The following is a 12,844-nucleotide window of genomic DNA, read 5'->3' as shown; positions in this document are numbered from 1 at the left end:
CCCATACATTGACTCATTATTGTTATGTAATTTTGTGTTACAATAAAAATATTTTTTTTACTTTAGTTAATACTTAACTCTATTTCTAGAACTGCATTGTTGGTTAAGGGCTTGTAAATAAGCATTTCACAGTAATACATATGTTGTATTTGACTCTTAAACATGTTTTGGGTGTTTTCTGAAGCCAATGTGGCATGTTGAATGAAATTTCTTAATATGAATTTGGCTCTGCCGTTTGGGCTATAAGCTATTATGTCCAATTCCTGAAAGTGAATCCTCTCTGGAACATGGTCGTGCCTTCTGTTCCCCTCTATATTAGAAGGGAGTGTGACAAAAATGTAAATTGACCGCATAACAGTATAGTTGAATAGCACTTCTAAGGATAGCTATTCCACTCCCTATTTAATCTTGCTCTTGTGAATGACTGGGTTCGAACCGGGTCTCCTACATGTCTCAAGACTGTGTTAGCCCATTTAGCTAATGGGCTAACACAGTCATTCACAAGAGCACTATAGGGATGAGATTCCCAACTGGTTGCAACCTTGTTCAGTCAATCCATGTGATAATTTGACCCCTTTTAATTATTTCATGTATTCATTAGACCCCGAGAATAAAATGAGGTGACATGAAATGCTTAGTAAAATACTTATCTGAAATGTGTCTTAACTGACTGATGTTTGCATTGTGTACTATTTTCCTGTTCCTATTTCTTGAGTTTTGTATTCAAAACTGAGAGACAAATATCCATCAATGGTCAAATGGGTAGAGTTGCAATGGCTTACTATGGTACACATTTGATGACCATGTGGGCCATACAGCAATGGACACTATTGTAATACCATAGCTACATCTCAAATCAAATTGTATTTGTCACATGCTTAAAAAAAAAGACTTGTTTTATTTATTTTTTAACTGCTTTGTTAGTTAGGGGCTCATAAGTTGTAGTCGGCGCATGTGACTAATACAATTTGATTTGATTTTGCTTCATAAACAATCGGTTTAGACTAACAGTGCAATGCTTACTTACGGGCCCTTCCCAACAATGCTGAGGAGAAAAATAATAACACGAGGAATTAGTACACAATGATTAGCGATAACTTGGCTAGTCAAGGTTCTCAGTTGATTGTCATTCATAGCTTGCATTTGGATGGACTACGTTTCAAAAAGGCGTGGCAGGAATCACGATGACGTCGGCACAGTCTTCAGTTTATAAACAAACTGCAGTCGCCGCCATCTTATTACACCGCGAGAAAGACAAGCACAAAGGAGGACGCTATTATTTTGTCTGAAAACGTAGCGCGCTATATCGTTAGCTATTCTAATTACAAAATGAGTGACCTAGAGGATGGACACTTTGATGGACGAGTAAGTATTAACTTGCAACGGAAACCAAAATCATGTCTTATCGTTCCTCTCTTTTGCTGACATAGCTAGCTAACGTTAGCTAGTTACGGTTATTATCAGTGTATTCGTTAGTAAGTTAACGCGGTGGCTTGCTAGATAATTTGCGAGTTGAGTTGGTAATTTAAAATAAAAAGTAGCTAGATGGCAACTTAAAATGTTCCTCACACAATTGTAAGATTGCTGGGCTAACGAGATGAACAACATATTTCTTCAAAATTAAACAGATTAGCTACCTAGCTAACGTTACCTTTAGCTATTTGTTGCCAGCTGAACAATACAATAGCTTGCAAGCTAACTTCCATAGCTAAGTGGCTAACGACGTTATCGGACATGACGCTACCGGTAGCGTCAATGCAACGTTATACACGTTACAAAGATACGCTAGCTAACGTTAGCTGTTGCTAGGTTCTAGCTAGCTCCCAGGTAAGTTTGGTGGAAGCCTTTGTCGCAAAAGTAAGTTGCAGTCAAGCAATCGGAGCTTCAAGCCACTTCCTGTAGTGTAACTAAATAAGTTAGCGGTAGCTAGTGGTGAGACAGAACTGTTATCTCACAATGTTAATTTACTCGGTGTGCTACAACTATGTATTGCAGAAAGAAAAAAATATGTATTGCAGTGTACCTCTTGAAAAGTTGTAGTCATCATTACTGAACCCTTCTGAGATGTAGGGTAATACAACATTTCTGCAAGTCAAGTACTTGTCCTGCTACAGATACTGTATACATTATTTAACGAAAGATCTTATTTTTCTATAAATTCATGATCTTTAATTTTATTAAATGTTCTTTTTTCATTAAGGTTAATGATCGTGAAGGATTTGAAGAGTTTTATCCAAGAATGTGGAAGAAAATATCCAAGAATAAACGAAGCCTTATGAAAAACAGTTACAGAGCAGAACATAGATGTGGGAAGGGGAAAATCAATGAAACTGGAAGATTGGTGGTCAGATATAGAAGCGCTTGCAGTATGTATGACTAAAGGTGAAAATTGTTTCTATTTGGGGAAGAGAGAACCCGGAATCAGAAAATGAAAACTGAAAAAAGAAGAACGACGAAGAACAGTAGAATTCCTGAGAGAAAGAAGTAGAGTATATAAAGAAACTGGAAGAAAGAATGAATGTGTCCCTAGGTTAAGTAAATGTATGGTATATGTTCCAAGTGTCTTTACACTACTATGCTCCCTTTCTATAGATAAAACATGCATGATGACTTTAGTTTGACCCAGGTAGAAGAAACGAGACATGGCATTTGTTAACATTATGACAGGGTTCTAGCAAATTATTATTCCAATTGAAGACTTTTTTTGTTGTTGCTTTTCTATCACATGTAATAGATGTGGTGGAGCGCTAACCTTTTCCTCCACAGTGTATGTGCTCTAGTTGTGTATGTCTGACTTTGAACAGTTGCTTGTCTGTTCCTGTGTGTGTAAGTAAGAGCGGGCCTTTTTAACATGCGGTTACTGTAACATTAGGACTCTCGCTCCCCATCCAAATCGGACCGTGGCAGTCCTGTTCGGGTCAAGTCGGAGAGCAGATCCGGCTCCCCGAGCCCATCCCGCGTTGCTAAACACTCAGAGTCTCGGTCCCGCTCTAAGTCCAGGTGAGCCTGTCCTCCTGTTATTGGAACCCCCACTTCCTATCTCATTGATTCCATTCTCTTTGTGAAGGGTAATGTCAAATTGTGCTTTTGCTTAACTTGACACTAAATCCTTTCTCCAGGTCTCACTCTCGTAGGCACTCTAACCGCCGGTACAGCCGCTCTCGCTCCCCCTCCAACCGGAAGAAGTCCCGCTCCTACAGCCCGGAATACCGAAAGAAGAAGAGCCAGAGTGCATCGCCTAACCGCCGCCGCCCCAGCAGCAGGGTGAGTGACACATCATTTACAGGTCAAAGGTCAGGGTCTGGCTGCTGATGGGGGTAAAGCAGTACTTCCCAACCTTCTCCTCCTGACGTTTCAGATATTTGTTGTAGCCCTAAACTGGCACACCTTATTCAACTAGTTAAGGGCTTGTTGAATAAGTTAACTGGTTAAACCAGGTGGGCCAGTTTAGGGATACAACAGGTATGTTAAACATCAGCTCGTTACCAAGAACACGGTTGGGAAACCCTGTGCTAGAGGGACCGCTGTGTTGTATAGAAAATACAATTGTCAGATGTGTTTTATGGCTTGCAGCTGCTTTATGGGATTTGATTAAGGTGTGTGTATGTAGTTTATGGTAGGAATGTTTGACACAGTTTGATGTATAGGTAGCATGTTAATTTACCAGTTAGTATTCCTATGCTGCTCCTGTCCTGACCCCTCTTGTATTGTTTGTTACAGGAAACAGAATGTGACGTATTTAATAACCCCTTTTATTAACTCACCCTCCAATAGAGCCATGACTTCAGAAAAGAGACATTCAGTCAGGGAGCAGGAGGTGGTGAGGATGCCAGGGTATGTACATCTTCTTACTGTAATACCTTCTGCCTTCTACATAGTGTTTTAACACAGTGGGCCACAGTGTGTGTGTGACAGAGAGACGAAGAGTGTGAGGGCAGAGATGGCATGCTACACCTAGTGGATGGTAATGTTCATATCAGCTGCTGTGAACTCTGATCCCTTTGACCTCCAGGCGAACCCTGACCCCAACCAGTGTCTGGGGGTGTTTGGACTGAGCTTGTACACCACGGAGAAGGACCTGAGGGAGGTATTTGGCCGGTACGGCCCTTTGGCTGGGGTTAATGTGGTCTATGACCAGCGCACCGGGCGCTCCCGTGGCTTCGCCTTCGTCTACTTCGAGAGGATCGCCGATTCCAAGGAGGTATGGGACAAACAGTCTGGGCCTCTTTCTCAGATTAGTTTTTCCTCGACTATTGCATTCTATCTCCTTGTCTTCTCAACTGTGTGTCCGAGGCCCTTCCACTCAGAACTTATCCAATGGATTTTGAGAAGGTGAGAATGCCAGGAATCAAGAAAAGATTGATTGAGAAAGAGCCATGGATTAGGAAGCATATGATGGGTCCTATTTAAAATGAATTTTGTTATAAGAAGTAATGCTGTTGATCATGTTGTGATACACCTAAGAACCGATGGTAACTTTGCTTTTGGTGCCATCAATGGCCTTATTCCTCGGTTCTTAAAGATGTAACATTTTCAATAAGCCTGTTATGCTAATTCGCCTGGAACCATTGATATTGTACACTGACTAGTCTGTACACTAGTTTTGTTTTCATGTTGTGTAAAGTGTGATTACTCATAAGCACCACCTGGTGTCAGTCTTGCCACTCACATGAAGTGGTACAAGTGACACGAGGAACTCATCACTGTAATGAAGGTTAATACCAGAGGCCCAACATGGCGAGACCTCTGGGAATGCTTGCGAAGCAGACTGGGGTTTGAGAAGTGAAGTTATTCCTTAGTTCTTCATTTTAACCATCTAAAGGCACAACCTAGGTTTGAGCCAATGTCTTAAGTAGCTGAACATGTTATTACTCCAACCTCCTAAAAGTTACACTGTCATCAAAAATGACTTTCTTGGGTGCCTTTGATGCGCAGTTCGGCGTGAGACAACCGTTTGCCCTGTTGACTTGTTTCTACACATGAGCTTAGCTAGCCACTGTCGCCTTGACATCGCCTACACTGCGTCTATTGGAGAAGCAGTGTCTACATATCTTCATACTGAATCATCTTTGGTTCAGCGTTGGACCAATGGGATGGTTCGATCTGTGCTCAGTATGAACACACATTAAACCGTTTCAATTTTTTACCTCAAACTTTCCCTGTACATGTAGAACCCATGAGATGGAGCTCATTTTCAGTGACTGATTTTTAAACCGCTGTCTTTTTGTACCTCTGTTTCCCTAGGCAATGGAGCGGGCCAACGGTATGGAGCTGGATGGGAGACGTATTAGAGTGGACTTCTCTATCACCAAGAGGGCCCACACCCCTACGCCTGGCATCTACATGGGCCGACCCACACAGTAAGTATAGGATGGTGAATCTCTGCTCATTGTGTGGTTTTATGCAGATTTCCATCTCTCTTGCTGTAACTATTTCTCTCGTGTGTATTGCTGTTTTATCTTCTTGGATGGCCTGGTGTGAAGTGGTGATATTGGGGGATGACTTAGTTTATTGTTCTGGTGTGAAGTGGTGATACTGGGGATAGGATGACTTAGTTTATTGTCCTGGTGTGAAGTGGTGATACTGGGGATAGGATGACTTAGTTTATTGTCCTGGTGTGAAGTGGTGATACTGGGGATAGGATGACTTAGTTTATTGTCCTGGTGTGAAGTGGTGATATTGGGGGATGACTTAGTTTATTGTTCTGGTGTGAAGTGGTGATACTGGGGATAGGATGACTTAGTTTATTGTTCTGGTGTGAAGTGGTGATACTGGGGATAGGATGACTTAGTTTATTGTTCTGGTGTGAAGTGGTGATACTGGGGATAGGATGACTTAGTTTATTGTCCTGGTGTGAAGTGGTGATACTGGGCATAGGATGACTTAGTTTATTGTCCTGGTGTGAAGTGGTGATACTGGGGATAGGATGACTTAGTTTATTGTCCTGGTGTGAAGTGGTGATACTGGGGATAGGATGACTTAGTTTATTGTCCTGGTGTGAAGTGGTGATACTGGGGATAGGATGACTTAGTTTATTGTCCTGGTGTGAAGTGGTGATACTGGGGATAGGATGACTTAGTTTATTGTCCTGGTGTGAAGTGGTGATACTGGGGGATAGGATGACTTAGTTTATTGTCCTGGTGATACTGGGGGATAGGATGACTTAGTTTATTGTCCTGGTGATACTGGGGGATAGGATGACTTAGTTTATTGTCCTGGTGATACTGGGGGATAGGATGACTTAGTTTATTGTCCTGGTGTGAAGTGGTGATACTGGGGATAGGATGACTTAGTTTATTGTCCTGGTGTGAAGTGGTGATACTGGGGGGGATGACTTAGTTTATTGTCCTGGTGTGAAATGGTGATACTGGGGGATGACTTAGTTTATTGTCCTGGTGAAGTGGTGATACTGTGGATAGGATGACTTAGTTTATTGTCCTGGTGATACTGGGGGATGACTTAGTTTATTGTCCTGGTGATACTGGGGGGTGACTTAGTTTATTGTCCTGGTGATACTGGGGGGTGACTTAGTTTATTGTCCTGGTGATACTGGGGGATAGGATGACTTAGTTTAATGTCCTGGTGATACTGGGGATAGGATGACTTAGTTTATTGTCCTGGTGATACTGGGGATAGGATGACTTAGTTTATTGTCCTGGTGTGAAGTGGTGATACTGGGGATAGGATGACTTAGTTTATTGTCCTGGTGATACTGGGGGATAGGATGACTTAGTTTATTGTCCTGGTGTGAAGTGGTGATACTGGGGATAGGATGACTTAGTTTATTGTCCTGGTGATACTGGGGGATAGGATTACTTAGTTTATTGTCCTGGTGATACTGGGGGATAGGATGACTTAGTTTATTGTCCTGGTGATACTGGGGGATAGGATGACTTAGTTTAATGTCCTGGTGATACTGGGGATAGGATGACTTAGTTTATTGTCCTGGTGTGAAGTGGTGATACTGGGGATAGGATGACTTAGTTTATTGTCCTGGTGATACTGGGGGATAGGATGACTTAGTTTATTGTCCTGGTGTGAAGTGGTGATACTGGGGGATGACTTAGTTTATTGTCCTGGTGCGAAGTGGTGATACTGGGGGATGACTTAGTTTATTGTCCTGGTGTGAAGTGGTGATACTGGGGGATAGGATGACTTAGTTTATTGTCCTGGTGTGAAGTGGTGATACTGGGCATAGGATGACTTAGTTTATTGTCCTGGTGTGAAGTGGTGATACTGGGGATAGGATGACTTAGTTTATTGTCCTGGTGTGAAGTGGCGATACTGGGCATAGGATGACTTAGTTTATTGTCCTGGTGTGAAGTGGCGATACTGGGCATAGGATGACTTAGTTTATTGTCCTGGTGTGAAGTGGTGATACTGGGCATAGGATGACTTAGTTTATTGTCCTGGTGTGAAGTGGTGATACTGGGGGATAGGATGACTTAGTTTATTGTCCTGGTGTGAAGTGGCGATACTGGGCATAGGATGACTTAGTTTATTGTCCTGGTGTGAAGTGGTGATACTGGGGATAGGATGACTTAGTTTATTGTCCTGGTGTGAAGTGGTGATACTGGGGGGGATGACTTAGTTTATTGTCCTGGTGATACTGGGGGATAGGATGACTTAGTTTATTGTCCTGGTGTGAAGTGGTGATACTGGGGATAGGATGACTTAGTTTATTGTCCTGGTGTGAAGTGGTGATACTGGGGATAGGATGACTTAGTTTATTGTCCTGGTGATACTGGGGGATAGGATGACTTAGTTTATTGTCCTGGTGTGAAGTGGTGATACTGGGGGATGACTTAGTTTATTGTCCTGGTGCGAAGTGGTGATACTGGGGGATGACTTAGTTTATTGTCCTGGTGTGAAGGGGTGATACTGGGGGATGACTTAGTTTATTGTCCTGGTGTGAAGTGGTGATACTGGGCATAGGATGACTTAGTTTATTGTCCTGGTGTGAAGTGGTGATACTGGGGATAGGATGACTTAGTTTATTGTCCTGGTGATACTGGGGGATAGGATGACTTAGTTTATTGTCCTGGTGTGAAGTGGTGATACTGGGGATAGGATGACTTAGTTTATTGTCCTGGTGTGAAGTGGTGATACTGGGGGATAGGATGACTTAGTTTATTGTCCTGGTGAAGTGGTGATACTGGGGATAGGATGACTTAGTTTATTGTCCTGGTGATACTGGGGGATAGGATGACTTAGTTTATTGTCCTGGTGTGAAGTGGTGATACTGGGGGATGACTTAGTTTATTGTCCTGGTGTGAAGTGGTGATACTGGGGGATAGGATGACTTAGTTTATTGTCCTGGTGTGAAGTGGTGATACTGGGGGATGACTTAGTTTATTGTCCTGGTGTGAAGTGGTGATACTGGGGGATAGGATGACTTAGTTTATTGTCCTGGTGTGAAGTGGTGATACTGGGCATAGGATGACTTGGTTTATTGTCCTGGTGTGAAGTGGTGATACTGGGCATAGGATGACTTAGTTTATTGTCCTGGTGTGAAGTGGTGATACTGGGGATAGGATGACTTAGTTTATTGTCCTGGTGTGAAGTGGCGATACTGGGCATAGGATGACTTAGTTTATTGTCCTGGTGTGAAGTGGCGATACTGGGGATAGGATGACTTAGTTTATTGTCCTGGTGTGAAGTGGCGATACTGGGCATAGGATGACTTAGTTTATTGTCCTGGTGTGAAGTGGTGATACTGGGCATAGGATGACTTAGTTTATTGTCCTGGTGTGAAGTGGCGATACTGGGCATAGGATGACTTAGTTTATTGTCCTGGTGTGAAGTGGTGATACTGGGGGATAGGATGACTTAGTTTATTGTCCTGGTGTGAAGTGGTGATACTGGGCATAGGATGACTTAGTTTATTGTCCTGGTGTGAAGTGGTGATACTGGGGATAGGATGACTTAGTTTATTGTCCTGGTGTGAAGTGGCGATACTGGGCATAGGATGACTTAGTTTATTGTCCTGGTGTGAAGTGGTGATACTGGGGGATAGGATGACTTAGTTTATTGTCCTGGTGTGAAGTGGTGATACTGGGCATAGGATGACTTAGTTTATTGTCCTGGTGTGAAGTGGTGATACTGGGGATAGGATGACTTAGTTTATTGTCCTGGTGTGAAGTGGTGATACTGGGGATAGGATGACTTAGTTTATTGTCCTGGTGATACTGGGGGATAGGATGACTTAGTTTATTGTCCTGGTGTGAAGTGGTGATACTGGGGGATAGGATGACTTAGTTTATTGTCCTGGTGTGAAGTGGCGATACTGGGCATAGGATGACTTAGTTTATTGTCCTGGTGTGAAGTGGTGATACTGGGGATAGGATGACTTAGTTTATTGTCCTGGTGATACTGGGGGATAGGATGACTTAGTTTATTGTCCTGGTGTGAAGTGGTGATACTGGGGGATGACTTAGTTTATTGTCCTGGTGCGAAGTGGTGATACTGGGGATGACTTAGTTTATTGTCCTGGTGTGAAGTGGTGATACTGGGGGATAGGATGACTTAGTTTATTGTCCTGGTGTGAAGTGGTGATACTGGGCATAGGATGACTTAGTTTATTGTCCTGGTGTGGTGGCGATACTGGGCATAGGATGACTTAGTTTATTGTCCTGGTGTGAAGTGGTGATACTGGGGATAGGATGACTTAGTTTATTGTCCTGGTGCGAAGTGGTGATACTGGGGATGACTTAGTTTATTGTCCTGGTGTGAAGTGGTGATACTGGGCTGGATGACTTAGTTTATTGTCCTGGTGTGAAGTGGTGATACTGGGGGATAGGATGACTTAGTTTATTGTCCTGGTGTGAAGTGGTGATACTGGGCATAGGATGACTTAGTTTATTGTCCTGGTGTGAAGTGGCGATACTGGGCATAGGATGACTTAGTTTATTGTCCTGGTGTGAAGTGGTGATACTGGGGATAGGATGACTTAGTTTATTGTCCTGGTGTGAAGTGGTGATACTGGGGATAGGATGACTTAGTTTATTGTCCTGGTGTGAAGTGGTGATACTGGGCATAGGATGACTTAGTTTATTGTCCTGGTGTGAAGTGGTGATACTGGGGATAGGATGACTTAGTTTATTGTCCTGGTGTGAAGTGGCGATACTGGGGATAGGATGACTTAGTTTATTGTCCTGGTGTGAAGTGGCGATACTGGGGATAGGATGACTTAGTTTATTGTCCTGGTGTGAAGTGGCGATACTGGGCATAGGATGACTTAGTTTATTGTCCTGGTGTGAAGTGGTGATACTGGGGATAGGATGACTTAGTTTATTGTCCTGGTGTGAAGTGGTGATACTGGGGATAGGATGACTTAGTTTATTGTCCTGGTGTGAAGTGGCGATACTGGGGATAGGATGACTTAGTTTATTGTCCTGGTGTGAAGTGGTGATACTGGGGATAGGATGACTTAGTTTATTGTCCTGGTGTGAAGTGGTGATACTGGGGGATGACTTAGTTTATTGGGAGTTATGAGCTGTGTGAAGTGGCACCCCATCCCCTACATAGAGAATCTGGTGCCATTTGGATGTAGCCAGTGATTCTGTTTGAGGAAATCTTAACTCTTGTTGTCCCTTTCCTCAGTAATGGTGGTGGTGGGGGGGAACGAAACAATGGCGGCAACAGCGGTGGTGGAGGGAGGAGGGGACGGGACTCGTACGACCGATACGACGATCGACGCGGTGGTGGCTACGACCGTGGATATGACCGTGGATACGATCGTGGAGACCGGGGATACGACAGATATGACGAGTACGACAAGTACAGGTGAGTGATACTCAAGATGTTGAATTCTTTCAATAGATTCACATTCACCTCGGAGATAACCTTGGTTAGCTATGAATATACAGTACCAGTCAAAAGTTTGGACACCTACTCATTCAAGGTTTTTATTTTTACTATTTTCTACATTGTAGAATAATAGTGAAGATATCAAAACTATGAAATAACACATGGAATCATGTAGTAACCAAAAGTGTTAAATGAATCAATATATTTTTGATTCTTCAAAGTAGCCTGCCTTTGACAGATTTGCACTCTTGGCATAGTAAAAATAAAAACCCTGGAATGAGTAGGTGTCAACTTTTGACTGGTACTGTATTTGGAATAAGAATGAACATATTTAACTCGTTAACACTGTTGTTCTTCAGGTTAAATATGAGGGGATGAATGGGGTTACTAGTCCTGTTGGGGTATGGTGAGTTATTCCTCACACTAGTATAAATCTGTTCTCTCTCCGTCCTTCAGTCGCAGACGCTCTCCCTCACCCTACTACAGTAGATACAGGTCGCGCTCCAGGTCTCGCTCATACAGCCCACGTAAGTACACACACACACACACACGCATGTCCACACACACCTCAAAAGCCATTGTTCAACTCTTAACTATACTTTGTTTGTCTGAGGGACTCACAATTACATGAAGCCTATCACACTAACATGGATCCTTGTCTCTTTACAGGTCGATACTAACAAACTTTCATCAAGGTCAAGTTTTTATTTTTCTCCGTTAAACACATTGGAGCAGAGCGGGTCGGGAGCGTTGTCAAGCTAACTAAAGTGTATCAACAGACGAAGCGCCTCTGCAAGAAAGTCAGTTTGTAAGAAGTCTTGTTTACGTGCTGTAGATGTCTTTATTTTTTTACTTTGACGCATCCATGTAGTGTCTGTGCTGAAGACCCAGAGGGGAGTAATGAAACTATTTGTGCCCATTTGAGTATCTTTAATAACACTCCCTTCTCTTCAGCTTGTCACTGATCTATAAGTGACTGGATAAATTGTTGTGTCCGTTGTATTGCTTTCACCAATCCAGCCTTGTCAGATCAGTGGTTACCTCAAGGAAAGAAGGATGTTTAGTATTCAAACAGGCTCATTGGTTTTGGCAGTAAATGTGAAATTGATCTCGAAAGTATCACTGGTTTGAGGAGGGTCTTTGTTATTAAGTGACATCTTTTAGTTTCAGACGTTATTGGGATACCCTCCAGAGATGTTTATTTTGATGTTATTTTGTTTTTATGGAAATAAATTTAAAAAATCCCTAAATGTAAAATTTTTTGAATTCTGAATTAAACATGAAGCTTTTAAGGTATCATTCAGCAGAGTTGTCTCTGGGATCCGCATGGCAATGCAGATCTTTGAACAAAAGATTTCATGTACTTGTTCACCACAGTGCAAGTCCTAATCACCATGCATCTATCAGCCTAATGAAAAATACAAAACAAGATACGTTTGTTTAACCTGTTTAAGCAACATGCAACAATTTCACTGAGTTAGTTCATAAGGAAATCTGTCAATTGAAAAATTCATTAGGCCCAAATCTATAGATTTCACATGACGGAATAGATACCTCAACAAAAAAAGTAGAGGCGAGGATCAGAATACCAGTCAGTGTCTGGTGTGAGCACCATTTGCCTCATGCAGAGTGACATCTCCTTTGCATAGTTGATCGGGCTGATTGTGGCCTTCGGAATGTTGTCCCACTCTTCAATGGCTGTGCGAAGTTGCTGAATATTGGTGGGAACTGGAACACGCAGTTAGTACACATTGATCCAGAGCATCCCAAACATGCTCAACGGGTGGTGATATGTCTGCCATGGAAGAATGACATTTTCAGCTTCTTAGAATTGTGTATAGATCCTTGCGGCAGTGCATTATGCTTAAACACGGTGACGGATAAATGGCACGACAGTGGGCCTCAGGATCTCATCACAGCATCTCTGCATTCAAATTGCCGTTTATTGTCCACAGCCTATGCCTGCCCATACCATAACCCCACCTTGGGGCACTTTGTTCACAACAGCAAACCGCTTGCCCACACGCTGCCATCT

At 42.7% G+C, this 12,844-nt stretch overlaps 1 protein-coding gene across 1 annotated transcript; it reads left to right on the top strand.

Annotated features, from left to right (window-relative positions):
* Window positions 1-1,118: 1,118 nt before the first annotated feature.
* LOC106570531 (transformer-2 protein homolog alpha) lies at window positions 1,119-12,105 on the top strand. The gene is made up of 9 exons (XM_014142960.2): window positions 1,119-1,365; window positions 2,873-3,000; window positions 3,120-3,264; window positions 3,775-3,834; window positions 4,013-4,201; window positions 5,245-5,360; window positions 10,603-10,785; window positions 11,266-11,336; window positions 11,479-12,105. The coding sequence occupies exons 1-9, from the start codon at window positions 1,330-1,332 to the stop codon at window positions 11,487-11,489; spliced, it is 939 nt and encodes a 312-aa protein (XP_013998435.1). The 5' UTR covers window positions 1,119-1,329; the 3' UTR covers window positions 11,490-12,105.
* The last annotated feature ends 739 nt before the right edge of the window (window positions 12,106-12,844 follow it).

This window comes from Salmo salar, chromosome ssa14, assembly GCF_905237065.1.
Source record: "Salmo salar chromosome ssa14, Ssal_v3.1, whole genome shotgun sequence".
Classification (NCBI taxonomy): domain Eukaryota; kingdom Metazoa; phylum Chordata; class Actinopteri; order Salmoniformes; family Salmonidae; genus Salmo; species Salmo salar.
The sequence above is the reverse complement of the archived record's forward strand: the minus strand, read 5'-3'. Positions and strand labels throughout refer to the sequence as shown.